Genomic DNA, 17,856 nt, shown 5'->3' on the forward strand with positions numbered 1-17,856 from the left:
GTCTTTGTTTCAGTCACTGCGGTGGGCTGAGCGGCCTGCTAGCTCGATGGCTGCGTCCGGGACTCCTGGATTAAGCCAAGTTTCTGTAATTATCATCATGCAACAGTCCCGGGTGGGTGTTCGCGATGATAAATCTAGTATCAGCTCATCCATTTTGTTGGAAAGCAACCTGGCGTTGGCGATGAAGAGACTGGGTGGTTTGTGAGGGGCATTCCTTAGCCTTGCTCGGATACCGGATCAGCATTCTGTCTCTGTTCTCTGCTCGTCTTTGTTGCCTGCTGCTCGGTATGGTAATCCATGGAGACCCCGGTGTTCTTACTATCTCCGCTGGTATCTGATGGGAGTGCTGGAAGGCGCTTGTGGTGGCAATTTGGTGCGTTGTTCCTATATGTAGAAGTTCTTCCCCACTGTAGAAGATTTTTAATACACTAAGTTCGATGCACTCGGATTGAATTTCAGGAAGAGAAGAAGTAAAAGGAGTAAAACAACAACAAACACAGTTACGTTTCAGGATGCACTGAGCCGCTGCATCTGTGCGCACCGACATCTTGTGCGTGATTGATTGCTGATTAATACAGCCTTTTGTACATTTGCAGGCATTAAGTTCATAGCAGGCCTTAGATGCTTCAGCAAGTGAGGTCCAGTGTGGTTCAAAAATACCACCCTCTGTTTTGACCCATCCCCATTTAGTTGGACAAGGCAAGAGAGGAGATGGCAGTAATACCTGGCCCCATATAAGGCCACCTTGATAGGTTGCCCTCCTCACATGCTGTTCAAGAGCTGCACTTGTAGGTGGAATTCGACGAACACTGTGCCTTTTTTGTGCCTTTTTGGCTGTGTTAACAAGCAGACATGTACTGGTTCTGTCATAGAGCAAAACTGTGAGCCTTTCAATGGTTTCAGCTACATGTGCTGGAATGTCAGATGGAACACAGCTCAGTTCCTGACTGTTCCTGTACTCAGCAATGCCTGAGTAAGTTCTGCAAGAACCTTCCGTGTTGCCCATGTTGTTTTTTCCCTTGTCCAACAAAACTAGACACTGAGTCACAACCAGTCAGAGCATGAAACATTGGAAGTGCAGATGCCTTCTCAGGACCAAGCCCATGTGCAATTTCATGTGCAGCTAAGTACCTGAAGTTCCTCCCTGTTCCAAATGCAACCCAGAGTTCAGTGTCACCAAGACTTTGCACCACAGCAACTGCCAGCACTACAACATCTGTATCAACAGTTCGAATCATGAGCTTTTGATGGCCATTTTGTGCAGTATAAGATGTGTGCAAAATCATCCTGCTGTCTGCCTCCTCATGGGTGCATGGAGATAAAGTACATATATCATGCAACTGTGGTTTGCAGAGGACATTACTTCCATGAGTGATGGCTTGCAATTTATCTAACAGGTGTGTACACCATCCCCAGTTGTCACAATTACTGAATGGGTCACTTCCAGTCAAGATTTAAATACCAGGTTTAGAAGTTAAAGAAAATATTTTCAAATCTGGAATTGTTTTGTGTGTGTTGCTATAGCAACCAAGAGACAAAACCTACAATGGCTCTATCAATCATAGATAAATTACCAATATTATTCATTAGTACACTTATGTGTACTAAATAACTCCAATTTATTTAACATTTAATTTTTATTTTTTCACCTTTTCAGTGTCTCCACATTCACTCCCATTCATTTCTTTAAAAGACTGCACAAACAAAATTTCATATAACCAAGTGTTATATGAATATATATAATATACAATTGAATGATTATACAATTTAATATCAATGTAAGCCAAGGTAACATTTCTTTTGACTTAAAAAAATTTAAAATGTATACTTATGTTATTATGTATACTTATGTAATCATTTTATATGAAATAAAATGATAATTTGGCAGCCATTTTGAAAAATGGCCACTGTGGCCCCCAGGGGCCAAATTTGAAGCACCTCCATTTCTAAATCTGATCAGACCCCCTTTGTGAGTTTTTCTACCAAATTTGATGCTTTTATCATAAAATGCACAATTGTTATGAAAATTTGAGTTTAACTGCCCCACTAGCAGGGACAGCAGAGATGAGACGTGTCATGTTGTTTTCCTCAACAGTATTGAAGTGATGAGGTGATGATTCAATCAGGGAGCTCCAGTGTATCACTGTGGGAGAGGCCTTCATGTGCTGCCAACAATAATACTGTGTAATGATCCTATGTCTGTCTTGGAATTGTGGTTGGGGTGGGTAATCAGATTCTTAGTTTTTGAGTGTGTGTATATGTATGTGTGTGAGTGCATGTGCAAGCATGCTGTGTTTGTGTGCATGCGTCAGTGTATGTGTGTGCATGTCCGGTGCATGTGCTTAGTCCACTGAGTGTGTGCCTGTACATTTGTGAGACATTTGTGTGTGTCAGTGTGCTTGAAATTAGTGATGTATGTACACTATATGGACAAAAGTATTTGGCCACAACTGTTTTTCAGGGTTTGGGCTAGGCCCCTTATCTCCAGTGAAGGGCAATCTTAATGCTTCAGCATACCAAGACATTTTGGACAATGCTATGCTTCCAACTTTGTGGCAACAGTATGGGGAAGGTCCTTTTCTATTCCAACATGACTGTGCCCCAGTGCACAAAGCAAGGACTATAAAGACATGGTTTGATGAGTTTGGTGTGGAAAAACTTGACTGGCCCGCACAGACCCCTGACCTCAACCCCATCGAGCACCTTTGGGATGAACTGGAACGATTGTGAGCCAGGCCTTCTCATCCAACATCAGTGCCTGACCTCATAAATGCTCTACAGAATGAATGGGCACAAATTCCCACAGAAACACTCCAAAATTTTGTGGAAAGCCTTCCAAGAAGAGTGGAAGCTGTCATAGCTGCAAAAGGGTGACCAACTCCATATTAAAGTAAATGTATTTGAATACTGTCATTACAGTCCCTGTTGGTGTAATGGTCAGGCGTCCAAATACTTTTGTCCATATAGTGTATGTGTTCATGTGAGCTTGTTTCTCCTCATCAGCAGGTCCATGTGTAAAGTCCTCCCCCCAGCTCCCACCCCCCGCTCTCCCTGGAATTGGGCTGTTCGCCTGGAGGCCTCAGGAAGTCCTGCTACTCCACGGTGTCAGTGCTCCTGCTGCACAGCTCCTCCGGTGCTATTCCTCACTTTATGAGCTCCGTTCTTCTCTAATGAGTCTTTCTGACATGTTCCATTCTCCTCCAACAAGTCTTTCTGACAGACTCCATTCTCCTCTGTGGAGTCCTCCTCTTCTTCCTCATGGTCACTCCGCTCATCACCGGTCAGCTGTGGTGGGAAGGAAAACAAAAGAGAGTGTTCTGTCAGTAGCCAGTTTCCAGTTACTTCAATATTGGGTGTAGCAGAGGTGTGAACAGCTGTGGCATTTTAGGAAATCTGAGTCACCTCTCTGAGATAAGCTCACTGTCACTAGTTTGAACTAACTCCTTGGAGGAAGCACATCTTCCTCACTATGACCCAATTCTTTACCTAATGTACCATCACTTGGCACACAACACATCATTACTTTGGGATGCTGAATTATCACATTCAATCATTCCTGGGACATGCAGGCTTGCTCCATGCCAGATTGTGTCCCCAGACTCTCACCAGATTTCTGGATCAACACCTTCTACTTTTAATTTAAGAAAGCATTGCAGGCACACATTTCATGCAAGCCTCAACAAGAGATAATTATTAAACTGTGAGTTAGTTGAGCGAGGAACACTGATCTGAGAATTCTAATTCTGTAAAGTAAAGAATCCCTTGTACATTAAATCACACACAATCAGGTCCCTCGACTGCATGTGAACTTTTGAAGTGTACCCAACTGCATATTTCATTTTCCATTATGTTTGTTGGGGAACAAATACCTTGCCACCTGCTGCAATATACAGTGCCTTGAAAAAGCATTCAGCCCCAAACTCTTTTTTCACAGAAATGATATCCACAACCTGAGATTTGGACTAATAAGAGACTTTTTTTTTTTATTCATGAATCACTCATGGTGATGGTGTTTCCTGGCTGATGTGCAGTGTGCCATTAGCCTTATGCCACACATACCACTTAGTGTTTGAGCCAAAAAGTTCCACTTTAGTCTTGCCAGACCACAAGACATTCTGCCATATCTTTGTTCTTTGTAGTATCTTCCAAGTGATGTTTTGAAAAGTCTTTGTGGGCAAGCATGGGCTTGTTTTTTTTTTTTTTTAGCAAGGGCTTCTTCTTTGCTACTCTTCCATAATGGCCCTTTTTGTGCAATAGCTTGGAGATTGTTGAGCCATGGACATCATTTTCAGTTACAGCCACTGACTTTTGTAGCTTGGTTAGAGTGACAGTTGGCATCACAGTAGCCTCTCTGACAAGCGCCATTCTTGTTCGGTGACTTGTTCGGTTTAGGGGGTTGGCCTGCCCTAGGCAATATGGCTGTAGTTCCATATTTATTCCACTTATGTTCAGTGCCTTTGAAATGTTCTTGTATCCTTCCCCACAATTATATCCCTAACTTGTTTTGAATGCTCTTTTCTCTTCATTTTGATTTGTTCAATGGGAAATCAAACCATACTGTTTGACCTTATAGAGAGGGAATTTATGCTCATGAAGTAATTCAAAACAGGTGATCCACTAATTTCCAGCACAGGTAGAGACCATCAACAAATCTGATGAGTTTATAAGACAAAATCTTGCACCTGCGCAAGGTTAGCCTTATAAATGCAAAGAGCATGAATACTTTTTAAATCTCAAAGTTTAAGTTTTATTTCTTTTTCAAAATTTTGAAAGGATGTGGAGGGTTCTTTTGATTTGTCATGACGTACAATACTGCGTCATTCAGCTGGAAAAAATATATTACTTCAATATATTTTCGATTTGGAATCCAAGACCATAAATTGTGAAAACAGTATTGGCGGCTGAATATTTTTTCAAGGCACTGTAATTAAACAGTGGTGTAAGAGGTCATTGAATCACACAAGCTGCACTGCTTGCAACATGTCATGTGACTGTTTTGGGGGGCAGTCACTTCTTTCTGTTGAGCCTGAGGAGGATGTTGTTTCTGGGTATGCTGTCACCTGATGGGGTATGCACTCAGTTATGTCTGTAAAAAAAGAGTGGGTAGTGACATTGACAGTGTCAGTGCTCCCCCTCCTTAGCTGTTGTGTTTTTGTTTTTTCCTTTGCCCATGTGCTTTTGTTTTTCTTGTGTTTTAGTCCTGCCCCGCTCCCCGCCCGGTCTCCGCCCGCCTGAGTGCCTGCACACCTGCTTCCCATTCCCTCGTCTGCCCTGCCCTATTTCTTCCCTGCTTTGCCCTGTCCTGTTGCTAGTTCGTCACAGTGTTTTTCGCCTGTTTCGTCCCCGCGTTTGCATTTTGCTTCTGTCTGCCGGTTTCTCGCTTTTTGACCCTGCTTTTTCCCCAGACCTCGTTTTTGCCTGCCTCCTTGTCTCGTTCGCCTGATTTCCTGCCTGTCCGGTTCCCGACCTTGTCTGCTCCCGTTTCCCGATCCTCGCTCTGTCCACGGACTGCCTTCTGGTTTTCGACCCTGCCCGTTTTCTGATTAACGATTCTGCCTCACGATTCTGTCAAAGACGCTTGGAACCCGAAGCTCCCGTGGTCCGCGCCTGAGTCCCTGCCTGAGCCCCGACAGCACGAACTAGCCATCATGGACTCAGCGGACCTACCCCAGTTGCGGGCTGCACTGGAGCTGCAGGGCGCGTTGCTGGGGGGCACCAATCCCAGCTGAGAACCATCGGCCGGTCCCTGGAGGGATTCGCTGCCAGCCTTGCCAGCATCACATCTCAGCTGCAGCAGTTGCAGCTGAGCCAGGATAACCGCCCCTCGCCGCCCGCTGCAGCCCCCCCATCTGCTCCTACTGTACCCCCTAACCGGGAGCCCCGTCTGCCACCTCCCGAGTCATACACGGGGAATCCGGGAACCTGTCGGTCGTTCCTCTCCCAGTGCTCCCTGGTTTTTGAACTGCAGCCTTCCACGTTTCCCACGGACCGGGCGAAGATCGCCTATGTCATTACCCTGCTGACGGGACGCGCCAGGGAGTGGGGCACTGCGGTTTGGGACGCCGGCGTCCCTTTCTGCCGTTCCTTCGCGGCCTTTGCGGAGGAGATGAAGAGGGTCTTCGATCGATCCAGACATGGTCGCGAGGCTGCGAGGTCGCCAGGGGCGTCGGTCCGTGTCGGACTTTGCTATTGACTTCCGCACTCTCGCTGCCTCCAGCGGCTGGAATACGGAGGCTCGATACGACGTTTTTCTCCACGGCCTTACTGAGTCCGTCAAGGATGAGCTGGCCACCCGGGAACTGCCGGCCAGCTTTGACGCCCTGGTGGACCTGGCTATCCGAGTCGACCAGCGCCTGGCGTAGCGGCGCCGGGAGAGAGGAGTCAGTGAACTGCCGAGCCCCTCTCGAGCACAACTGCCCACGCCAGTTGTGCACAGCCCTGCTATTCCGCCGCCTGCTTCCCCGGAGCCGATGCAGGTCGACCGCGCTCGCCTGACTCGCCTGTCCCCTGCTGAGCGACAGAGGAGAATCAGCGCCGGGTCCTGCCTTTACTGCGGGCAGTCAGGGCATTTCGTGGCGACCTGTCCGGTAAAGGGCCAGCGCTCACCCGTAGCTAGGGGAGTACAGGTGAGCGTGACCCCCTTAAGCCAGTCCCCTGAAGTCCGCCCTCTTTTTTCGGCCGCTCTGCTCATCGGGGGCCAGCCCCACGCCGTCTCAGTGCTACTCGATTCGGGGGCTGACGGGAGTTTCATCGATGCCGGCCTGGCAGCCCAATTGCAGCTGCCCCGTGTCCCGCTGCGCTCACCGCTAGAAGCCCACGCCATCACCGGGGCCCCGCTGGTCCGCATCACTCACGCCACGATGAGCTTCCTCATCTCCGGCAACCATCGCGAGGAGATCGTTCTACACATATTAGACACCCCACAAGCTTCCGTGGTCATGGGCCATCCCTGGCTAGCTCGGCACAACCCCCACGTTGACTGGCAGGGCAACAAGATTCTGGGCTGGAGCCCATTCTGCCACTCCTACTGTCTTCGCGATGCTCTGGCTCCTGTGTCGCTAGACGCTCCCTCGCCCGAGGAATTCCCGGATCTGTCGGCAGTGCCGCCGGAGTACCTGGACTTGAAGCCGGTTTTCAGTAAGTCCCGCGCCACCTCGCTTCCTCCGCATCGCCCCTACGACTGTGCGATCGACCTCCTGCCCCGCTCCTCACCCCCAAGGGGGGGCCTGTGCTCCCTGTCCCCGCCAGAGAGGGAGGCCATGGATCGCTACATCCGGGAGTCTTTAGCTGCCGGGATCATCCGCCCGTCCTCCTCGCCTGCCGGGGCTGGATTTTTCTTCGTAGGGAAGAAGGACAGCTCCCTCCGTCCCTGCATTGATTACCGTGGTCTCAACGCCATCACCGTTAAGAATCGCTACCCCCTACCGCTCCTGTCCACTGCTTTCGAGTCGCTACAAGGGGCCACCATCTTTACTAAACTCGACCTCCGCAACGCCTACCACCTGATCCGTATCCGTGAGGGAGACGAGTGGAAGACTGCCTTCAACACTTCTTCCGGGCACTATGAATATCTGGTCATGCCATTCGGTCTGACGAATTCCCCAGCTGTGTTCCAGTCACTGGTAAACGATGTCCTCCGTGACATGCTGAACCAGTATGTGTTCGTTTACCTGGACGACATACTCGTCTTCTCCCGTTCCTTGCCCGAACACGTCCAGCATGTCCGTCGGGTTCTCCAGCGCCTGCTGGAGAACCACCTGTATGTCAAGGCAGAGAAATGCGAATTTCATCGGGACACCGTCTCTTTCCTGGGTTTCGTGATCACGGCGGGTAACATCCAAATGGACCAGCAGAAGGTGCGAGCTGTAGAGGAGTGGCCTCGCCCCACTTCCCGTCGAGAGCTGCAGCGCTTCCTCAGCTTTGCTAACTTTTACCGCCGCTTCATTCGGAATTACAGTACGATCGCGGCTCCCCTCACTGCTTTGACATCAGTCAACAGGGCATTTACCTGGTCCCCGGGAGCGGAAGAGGCGTTCCGCAACCTGAAGGGCCGCTTCACTTCAGCGCCCATTCTGACCCAGCCCGATCCTGCCCGGCAGTTCATCGTGGAGGTGGATGCCTCAGACGTGGGAGTGGGGGCAGTCCTGTCTCAGCGCTCTGCCACCGACAGCAAACTCCACCCCTGCGCTTACTTCTCCCATCGCCTCTCGCCCACGGAGCGCAATTACGACATCGGCGATCGGGAGCTGCTAGCAGTTAAACTGGCGCTGGAGGAGTGGAGGCATTGGCTGGAGGGGGCAAAGACGCCGTTCCTGGTATGGACAGATCATAAAAACTTGGAGTATATCAGGTCGGCTAAGCGTCTGAATCCCCGACAGGCCCGCTGGTCTCTGCTTTTTTCCCGGTTCAACTTTACTCTGTCCTACCGACCGGGAACCAAGAATGGGAAACCCGACGCCCTGTCTCGCCAGTTCGCGCCAGCAGACGAGACTCCAGAACCCAGCACCATTTTACCTGCCCGATGCTTGGTTGCAGCGGCACAATGGGACATTGAGAACGTCGTCCACTCCGCCCTCCGGACCGAACCGGGTCCTAGCTCCTGCCCCCCTAATCGCCTCTTTGTTCCGCGTTCTGTCCGCTCTCAGGTCCTGCAATGGGGGCACTCGTCCAGACTCGCCTGCCATCCCGGCGCCAGACGTACGGCGGCATTCATCAGTCGGCGGTTCTGGTGGCCCACCATGAGGGAGGACGTCCGCAGCTTCGTTTCTGCCTGCTCGGTCTGCGCCCGAAACAAGACATCTAACCAGCCGCCCGCTGGCCTGCTGCAACCCCTGCCAGTTCCCCGACGACCCTGGTCCCACATCGCTCTGGATTTCGTCACCGGTCTGCCCTCATCTGACGGTAACACCACCATCCTCACCATCGTAGATCGGTTTTCCAAGTCCGTCCACTTCGTCCCACTCCCCAAACTCCCCTCTACCAGAGAAACAGCCCAACTGCTTATACACCACGTGTTCCGGCTACATGGGCTGCCCACAGACGTGGTGTCCGACCGGGGCCCCCAGTTCACCTCTCACTTCTGGAGGGCTTTTTGCAGGCTGCTGGGTGCCACGGTCAGTTTGTCGTCTGGGTTCCACCCCTAGTCCAACGGCCAGTCCGAGCGGGCGAACCAGCAATTGGAGACCGTACTGCGGTGTCTCACCTCCCAGGAGCCGTCAGCATGGAGCCAGCAACTGCCCTGGGTAGAATATGCCGTTAACTCCCTGCCCTCATCATCGTCGGGACTGTCCCCTTTCCAGTGCTGTCTAGGTTACCAGCCCCCCCTGTTCCCAGCCCAGGAGGAGGAGGTCAGCGTCCCCTCGGCAGCTGCCTTCATCCGGCGACGTCGCCGCACCTGGAGACGTGCACGGCTCGCCCTGCTTCGCTCCTCAGCGCAGGTTAAGCGGCTCGCTGATCGCCACCGTTCCAGAGCCCCCCGCTATCGCTTGGGTCAGCGGGTGTGGCTTTCCACTAGGGATCTTCCCCTCAGGACGGATTCCCGCAAGCTCACACCCCGCTACATCGGCCCCTTTCCTATTGCCAAGGTGATTGGTCCCGTAGCGGTTCGGCTCAAGCTCCCGCTCTCGCTCCGTCGTATCCACCCCACCTTCCATGTCTCCAGAGTCAAGCCTGTCGTCAGTAGCCCCCTCTGCCCGGCTCCGAGGGCTCCTCCGCCGCCTCGCCTGATCGACGGAACGGAGGCTTACACCGTGCGCCGCCTGCTAAAGGTCCGGCACCGGGGACGTGGATTCCAGTACCTGGTGGACTGGGAGGGCTACGGTCCCGAGGAGAGGTGTTGGGTCCCTGCCAGGGACATCCTGGATCCTGCCCTCATCAGGGATTTCCACCGCCAGCATCCTGGCGCACCCGCTGGGACGCCTGGGGGCGTCCGTAGAGGGGGGGGTACTGTCAGTGCTCCCCCTCCTTAGCTGTTGTGTTTTTGTTTTTTCCTTTGCCCATGTGCTTTTGTTTTCCTTGTGTTTTAGTCCTGCCCCGCTCCCCGCCCGGTCTCCGCCCGCCTGAGTGCCTGCACACCTGCTTCCCATTCCCTCGTCTGCCCTGCCCTATTTCTTCCCTGCTTTGCCCTGTCTTGTTGCTAGTTCGTCACAGTGTTTTTCGCCTGTTTCGTCCCCGCGTTTGCATTTTGCTTCTGTCTGCCGGTTTCTCGCTTTTTGACCCTGCTTTTTCCCCAGACCTCGTTTTTGCCTGCCTCCTTGTCTCGTTCGCCTGATTTCCTGCCTGTCCGGTTCCCGACCTTGCCTGCTCCCGTTTCCCGATCCTCGCTCTGTCCACGGACTGCCTTCTGGTTTTCGACCCTACCCGTTTTCTGATTAACGATTCTGCCTCACGATTCTGTCAAAGACGCTTGGAACCCGAAGCTCCCGTGGTCCGCGCCTGAGTCCCTGCCTGAGCCCCGACAGCACGAACTAGCCATCATGGACTCAGCGGACCTACCCCAGTTGCGGGCTGCACTGGAGCTGCAGGGCGCGTTGCTGGGGGGGCACCAAACCCAGCTGAGAACCATCGGCCGGTCCCTGGAGGGATTCGCTGCCAGCCTTGCCAGCATCACATCTCAGCTGCAGCAGTTGCAGCTGAGCCAGGATAACCGCCCCTCGCCGCCCGCTGCAGCCCCCCCATCTGCTCCTACTGTACCCCCTAACCGGGAGCCCCGTCTGCCACCTCCCGAGTCATACACGGGGAATCCGGGAACCTGTCGGTCGTTCCTCTCCCAGTGCTCCCTGGTTTTTGAACTGCAGCCTTCCACGTTTCCCACGGACCGGGCGAAGATCGCCTATGTCATTACCCTGCTGACGGGACGCGCCAGGGAGTGGGGCACTGCGGTTTGGGACGCCGGCGTCCCTTTCTGCCGTTCCTTCGCGGCCTTTGCGGAGGAGATGAAGAGGGTCTTCGATCGATCCAGACATGGTCGCGAGGCTGCGAGGGAGATGCTCTTGATTCGCCAGGGGCGTCGGTCCGTGTCGGACTTTGCTATTGACTTCCGCACTCTCGCTGCCTCCAGCGGCTGGAATACGGAGGCTCGATACGACGTTTTTCTCCACGGCCTTACTGAGTCCGTCAAGGATGAGCTGGCCACCCGGGAACTGCCGGCCAGCTTTGACGCCCTGGTGGACCTGGCTATCCGAGTCGACCAGCGCCTGGCGCAGCGGCGCCGGGAGAGAGGAGTCAGTGAACTGCCGAGCCCCTCTCGAGCACAACTGCCCACGCCAGTTGTGCACAGCCCTGCTATTCCGCCGCCTGCTTCCCCGGAGCCGATGCAGGTCGACCGCGCTCGCCTGACTCGCCTGTCCCCTGCCGAGCGACAGAGGAGAATCAGCACCGAGAAGAGGAAGTCAGAGGTGCTGGGTTCCTGATTGACCCTGCCAGAGGTACATGTCCGCAGGACATTCCGGCTCCGCAAATTTCACCTGTCTGTAACCTCACCTCCTGTGGCCTTCGCCTGCCCAACAGTTCACAACTTACCTCAGTTTCATTCCTCATTATAACTAAAGCTAAAACTACATACTGTATAATCCCAGATAGTAGAAGCTTCACCAAAGTTAATACTATGGCAGAATTGAAAGTATTATTGTCTTTACCTGTCCTACAACCATCACCCCTCTAAAATGGAGAATGTTTTTTATCTCAAACAGTTAAAGCTTGCTTTTTTAAATATTTGGGAACACAAAAGAAATTTTTGTGTTAAATTGATTTTAAGGTATCATCTTTGTCCTGTTCCATTTTTCATCCTTTTTGTTTTTCACATCACTGCATGCTAGAGTTTGGCCTCCAGTACTCATTCTGGAAAGCATGTTACTCTACCTTGTTATTCTAGGTAGGCTTTGCAGGGTTGGGGTGGTGGGCTGCACTTACATTGCTGAAGAGGAACTTCCTGACCATGCGCAGGATCAGGTATGCCCAGAACAGGTGGAGGAGCTGCAGGATGACCAGCATAGCATTGAAGAAGTAGTAGCCAAAGAACGGGGGGAAGAGTAGGACTGGGTAGACCCACGTACAGTGGATGAGCCTGGAAGAGTGGGAACACAGAGAGGCTGTTACGGAGATGATGACTACAACCACAAGTTCACATGCATTGCATGGACACTGACAGAAAGACACAGGTTGAGAGAAAGACAGCCTGTCTTTGTCTTTATAATAATAACAATGTTTGATTAAAACTTATAATTATATATAACAACCTTTCATAACATAAATACATTGTGCTGACCAAATGTCCCAGCGCTTCACACTCCTTCGGGTTAAAAACAGAGCAAGTACAGGGTCACATGAACTGGGTCACATGTTTTAAATATCACTCTCATTCATAAACATATTGAGTAGGGTAGGAGGTTGATCTCCCTAAAAAACCATTTCCTAGACTTCATTTTCAGAAATTCTGCTTTCATTTTATTAAAATCCAGTTAAACAGACAGTGTACATGAATATGGGCTAAATGGATCTGTTAAAGGAGGCAAAACGTTGTGCTAAGCTTGGCAGCTGATGTGAAAGTCAGGGTTGTATTGTGTATCTTGACCATGGCTATTACACACTGTTGTGCCATAAACATTTACAACTTAATGAGAGAGGCTAATTAACTATAATAATCCTGAGATAATATTTAACACATAATGTAGACAGTCATACTTGCCGTGCAAAAACAAACAGTGCACACACACAAGTACTCTCGTACAAATGCACATATGATTCAGTGAGTATGATTTTAATCTGTAATATAAAAGATAACACATGACTCTTTACCAGAAAGGAAATATGACCAGCCTGGTCACTATGAACACAATGGCGAACACCACAAAGATGCTGTTGCAGGTCTTCTCCCACTTGGCATAGTAGAACAACTTTTCAGACTAAAAGAGAAAACTCCACGAAAAGCACAACAAAGTTAAAGCTAAGCACCAACCTATCTCCAAAGACTAGACTGAAAATGTATACACTTCTCTATTTCAACATCAAATTTCTGTCCACGTCACTGCCATAGCCACCCTGTGAATGGGCTCTTGGACCCCACACCACTGATTTTTGGTTTGTTGATTTTGATGTAAACTACATGTCTTGTGCTTGGACCACATGTAGTATCTAAGAAAAGTTTATTTGTCATTTATTTTCCATACACTTGTATCCATAGCAACTTACAAGGCCATCTGACACATTAAATGCCCAACGCAGGAGCACAAGAGAATAAACAAAGAGGGGCAAGCTACACAATAACCAGACATCTAACTGTAACACAGTGCTAGAATATATACAAAAAACAGCAATTGTTGCATAAGAAATTTTACACATTGTGCATAAGAATTATTCTCAGGTTTACCTCCAGCAAAACATCAGAGGCATCATGGACAATCATCAGCAGTGTTCCGATGCGGATGTAGTTAGCACACCAGGAGAACACCAGCAGAGTTAAGGTGGCCAGATGGTGGATGATCTGCTCCTTAAAATCCTGACAAAGGCAGATAAATATGGAGGGGGAAGGGCAATGCAAATCAGATAAATATTTCACAAACAAAAAGTGGGGAAAATTAAGTATTTCTAGAATAACAGTTCCATGCTTTCCGCACAATGGCAATAATCCTTAGTGATCTACACATTAAAGTAATTTTTGATTGACACATTAAAGTCATTTATTGCAGAGTAGAAAAAAGTCAATCTGTGGAAAGGCCTGTTTTTTAGGAGAAGACCATGCTCGTTCCTTCATGACTTCATTTTGTTAGAACTCCAATGCCGTCACCTCAGGTGTTCATAGGTGAGGAGACCATGGTACTAATCCACTGTGATACTCACCTTCCTTCTGACATCAAATGTGACACTGAAGAGCAGAGAACCATAGAAGCTCATCTCTGTGATGTAATACCAGTACTGGGAGTTCAGTAGAGAGTAAGAGTCCAAAATTAAACCAAAATCAGAGACACTGACTCTGCAGGCAGAAACAACAGATCCACTGCAGACATAGACAACTACACAGCCAGCATACACACTTACACACACCTGAGTAATCAGCATACACATGAGTATCCAGCATACTCACCTGTTTTGGAAAGCTGGCAAACACCTCCCGGCTGTCATAGAACCAGGGCTTCTGCAGAACAGACAATGCAACACAGGAACATCAGCCACCAGAGTTAAATCTGAGATCTATTACAAACCCCCCAATCGTTCCTCTCTGATATGATCTCACCGTCCAATGTATGAGAACATATACATATCCCTCCCACATCTGACAGCCACAGGCCAGCATATCTGTATTAATCGATTCACTTCTGCTGTTACACTTGCCATGGTCAAAGACTGGAAACATTCCCTGGCAGCACTCCTCACAGAACAGCACATACTGAAATGTGAAAACTACAATGCTGCAATGCATGCCAACATACAACAACAGATCTCTGTCCTTGATTCTGTCACAGATATCATTTCACAAATGCAAAATATATAAATTAATATATATATAATTCCCACATATCAACTAATGTTTATTCAATGATTACATTGCATTTTCAAAGTCAATATTCACATACTTTTGTGATATATGCAACACATGATATGCTGGAATTTTTGATTGCTTTATTGTATACTCACATAAATTACATCACTTTTCCATGAGTGGAGGAAAATTTCTGAGTCCAGTTTGTATGGTTTGGCAGGAAACAAGCCCATGCAACCCCACCTCCCACTCTGAATTTGGGATTTGATCTCGTAATGCTGGTTCTCAGGGCCCCCAGTATCTCCCAGGGAGACAGAGCTCATTCAGAGACGCAGCTGTCCCCTTTGGCACTGCTGAGGACTTGCTGCCGCACGCTCAACGACAAAATAGCTGTGAAATCTCACAAAGCAAAATCCCACAGGGACAAGTTGCGACGCTGCTCAACATGGGAGTGGACTCTCACTGAGGGAGCCTGCCCCAGAGCACTGTTGGAAAATTTCTCAAAACTTAACTGACAAGTTGTAGGTGGGGAGAGTCACCTTGCGCAGGTGAGAAGGAGTATTACACACACAGGTTCAAAACAACACACACTCTGCCATGTGCCCATGTGCTCAAGTGCTTGTTGTGCAACTTAGATGTGAAGTCATTCAAAGTGATTATCTCCATGGCCCAACTGTGCAATGAGTGCTTTCCTAATAACCTGCATTTTCTGCTAACAGACAGAGTGTTCTTATTCTGATTGACTGAATCTTATACTGACTGACTGAGACTTGGCAGTCTGACTGACTATTGTGCTGACTGAATCTTGGTTATTTTGACTGTTTCTTCATTATTCTGATTGACTGAGTCTTTGAATTGAAAGGGACACCAAGGAGAATTAATCTACTATAAAATGACACTAAATATTGAATCGACATGAATGGATACTTACATCATACAGTGCTATGAATCCACCAATGAACACCAATAAATAGAAGACAAATCTCCAACTGCAGTGAAAAAAAACAGCTAATCACAAATATACTCCTATAAGTGACCACCTAACTTAAATCTGAAACGTACAGGCAGTGTAGTGCAGTGACAACACAAACAGAACATCAGAGGATCAAATCCAAAAGGGAGGAATTGCTGTACTTAACTTGATGTGCCACAGTTAATGTCAAGATGTACAAATGTATGACATGTGAAGTAATTTATGGTAGATATGGATTCTGGCCAAATTATTAAATATAAAAGTGAATGCAGCCTTCTGATTTTGCATGATTTAAATTCCAAACTTTGGATCCAGAAATTAAATCGTTCCCACACCTGGCCTCCCTGAACTTCTTCAGAAGTCCCGGTCTGTCCTGGTTCCTCCTTTGACGAAACCAGCGTTCTACCTGCCTACTGGTCCATCCACATTTTTTCGACAGCCCATCGATATCAGACTGAGACGAAAACATCCAATAAGCACTGGTGAAAGAGCACGCTATTGGAGTACACACCGGCTCGTATGCATACACAAACACACATGCACAAATGACACACAAATGCACACAAACACACGCACACACGCACCTGCTGCTTATCAGCATTCCCACTGCTACATGCTTGAAGATCAGAAACAAAATGTCATTTTTTTATCTCAACTATGTCAGCTATGGAGCAATGCTATTTTGCCCATACAACAGTGAGATCACTTTTCTTCTGATATGTCTATAAGCAAGAAAATCAACATGAATGTTTTGGTACGTATGGATAGTCAGGTTAAGGATAGCCACGGTTTGTTTTGAATGAAAAGAGATAGATGTCCAGTGGTGTTAAAATGGGGAGGTCTTCATCACTCCATTAATTGATCAACAACTAATCAACATGGGAAGGGGGTTGAACTGTGGCTGGCCTGGGGTATATCTGTGGTTGAACTGTGATGTTGGGGGGAGGCATACCTGTGTTGGGTTTCTGCAGTGAGAGCAGAAATACCCCTCCAGGACAGGGCTTACAACAACCCTCTGCCGAACTCTGTCCCTGATCCCAAACGAGGCCGCAACAGGTGTGGCAATCAGCCTGGAGAAAACCAGATTGGTGAAGACATGTACATCAGCAGCCATGGTGGATTCCTCAAAATCACAACACCTATCTCATCTAACACTCATGTAACCCTCATAATCTGGCTAGCAGCCATCTGCTCACCCCAGGAGCCTTAACTTTGGGGAGCTGAGTATAGCGGTCTGGATCAACAAAAAACAAATGAATGTAATTATTTAACTGCTTCATTAAATACACAGCTGATTAAATACCAACACTATGCATCCATTTTTCTGGGTAATTTGATATAAATACACAATGTCTTGAGTATGGTATTACATATGCACATCTTTAGCTCACCGTTCAAAGAGGTATCTGATTATGAGGAAGGCTATGGAAAAGGGCATGGTGATGTAGAGATCAGACGCTTTGGCGTAGACACGGCCTTCTTGGTCTTCCAGGTCAGACCAGGTCAGATTGGAAGGGAGCCAAATGCGGTCCCACCAGAACCACTCGCCAACCATCTGCAACATCTTCCTGAAACTGGTCCAGAGGACAACCCGTTTGGCCTCATGGTCATAAAGTGCATAATTCCCAAACATGCCTTGGTCACAAGTATTCCATTCGAAGGTAGGAAAGTGTGTTCCTCGGAACTGTGTTCCTAGAAGCCGCGTCACCAGCAAGGGCTCCAAGTCCAAAATACTGCATCCAACTCATTGCACTCGAGACTGAAAATTATATTCCTGTCACCATGTATTTATATTATAATCATATTCTTCCTTTTATAAAATGGGAGCACAGTGTAGATTTTGTTGTGCTACATAGCAATCTGGCAACAGGTCACAGTGGCTAGTCACTTAACACAATTTTTCATTTTGTAATATTGTGATCATTACTATATATACACTGATGAGCCAAAACATTATGACCACCTGCCTAATATGCTGTTGGTCCTCCGTGTGCCACCTAAACAGCGCCGACCCACTGAGGCATGGACTCTACAAGACCCCTGAAGGTGTCCTGTGGTATTTGGCACCAAAACATTAGCAGAAGATCCTTCAAGTCCTGTAAGTTGTGAGGTGGAGCCGCCGTGGATCTGGCTTGTTGGTCCAGCACATCCCACAGATGCGCAATTGGATTGAGATCTGGAGAATGTGGAGGCCAGGGCAACACCTTTAACACTTTATCATGTTCCTCAAACCATTCCGGAACAATATGTGCAGTGTGGCAGGGACCATTATCCTGCTGAAAGAGGCCACCTGCCACTGCATCCTGGTGCCATCAGTTCCCCAGGTAAACAGTGCACACGTACACGGCCATCCACGTGATCTAAAAGAAAATGGGACTCATTGGACCAGGTGACCTTCTTCCACTGC

At 48.8% G+C, this 17,856-nt stretch overlaps 1 protein-coding gene across 1 annotated transcript; it reads right to left on the reverse strand.

Moving 5' to 3' along the window:
- Positions 1-3,105: 3,105 nt before the first annotated feature.
- Positions 3,106-17,013, reverse strand: LOC118781687 (ceramide synthase 2-like). Its single transcript, XM_036534688.1, has 10 exons — positions 16,841-17,013; positions 16,402-16,519; positions 15,785-15,903; positions 15,408-15,465; positions 14,086-14,131; positions 13,837-13,934; positions 13,367-13,495; positions 12,796-12,902; positions 11,911-12,064; positions 3,106-3,285 (listed from the first exon to the last, which is right to left on the reverse strand). Exons 1-10 carry the CDS (start codon positions 17,011-17,013, stop codon positions 3,106-3,108), a joined length of 1,182 nt encoding a protein of 393 aa, XP_036390581.1.
- Between the last annotated feature and the right edge of the window lie 843 nt (positions 17,014-17,856).

This window comes from Megalops cyprinoides, chromosome 8, assembly GCF_013368585.1.
Source record: "Megalops cyprinoides isolate fMegCyp1 chromosome 8, fMegCyp1.pri, whole genome shotgun sequence".
NCBI lineage: Eukaryota > Metazoa > Chordata > Actinopteri > Elopiformes > Megalopidae > Megalops > Megalops cyprinoides.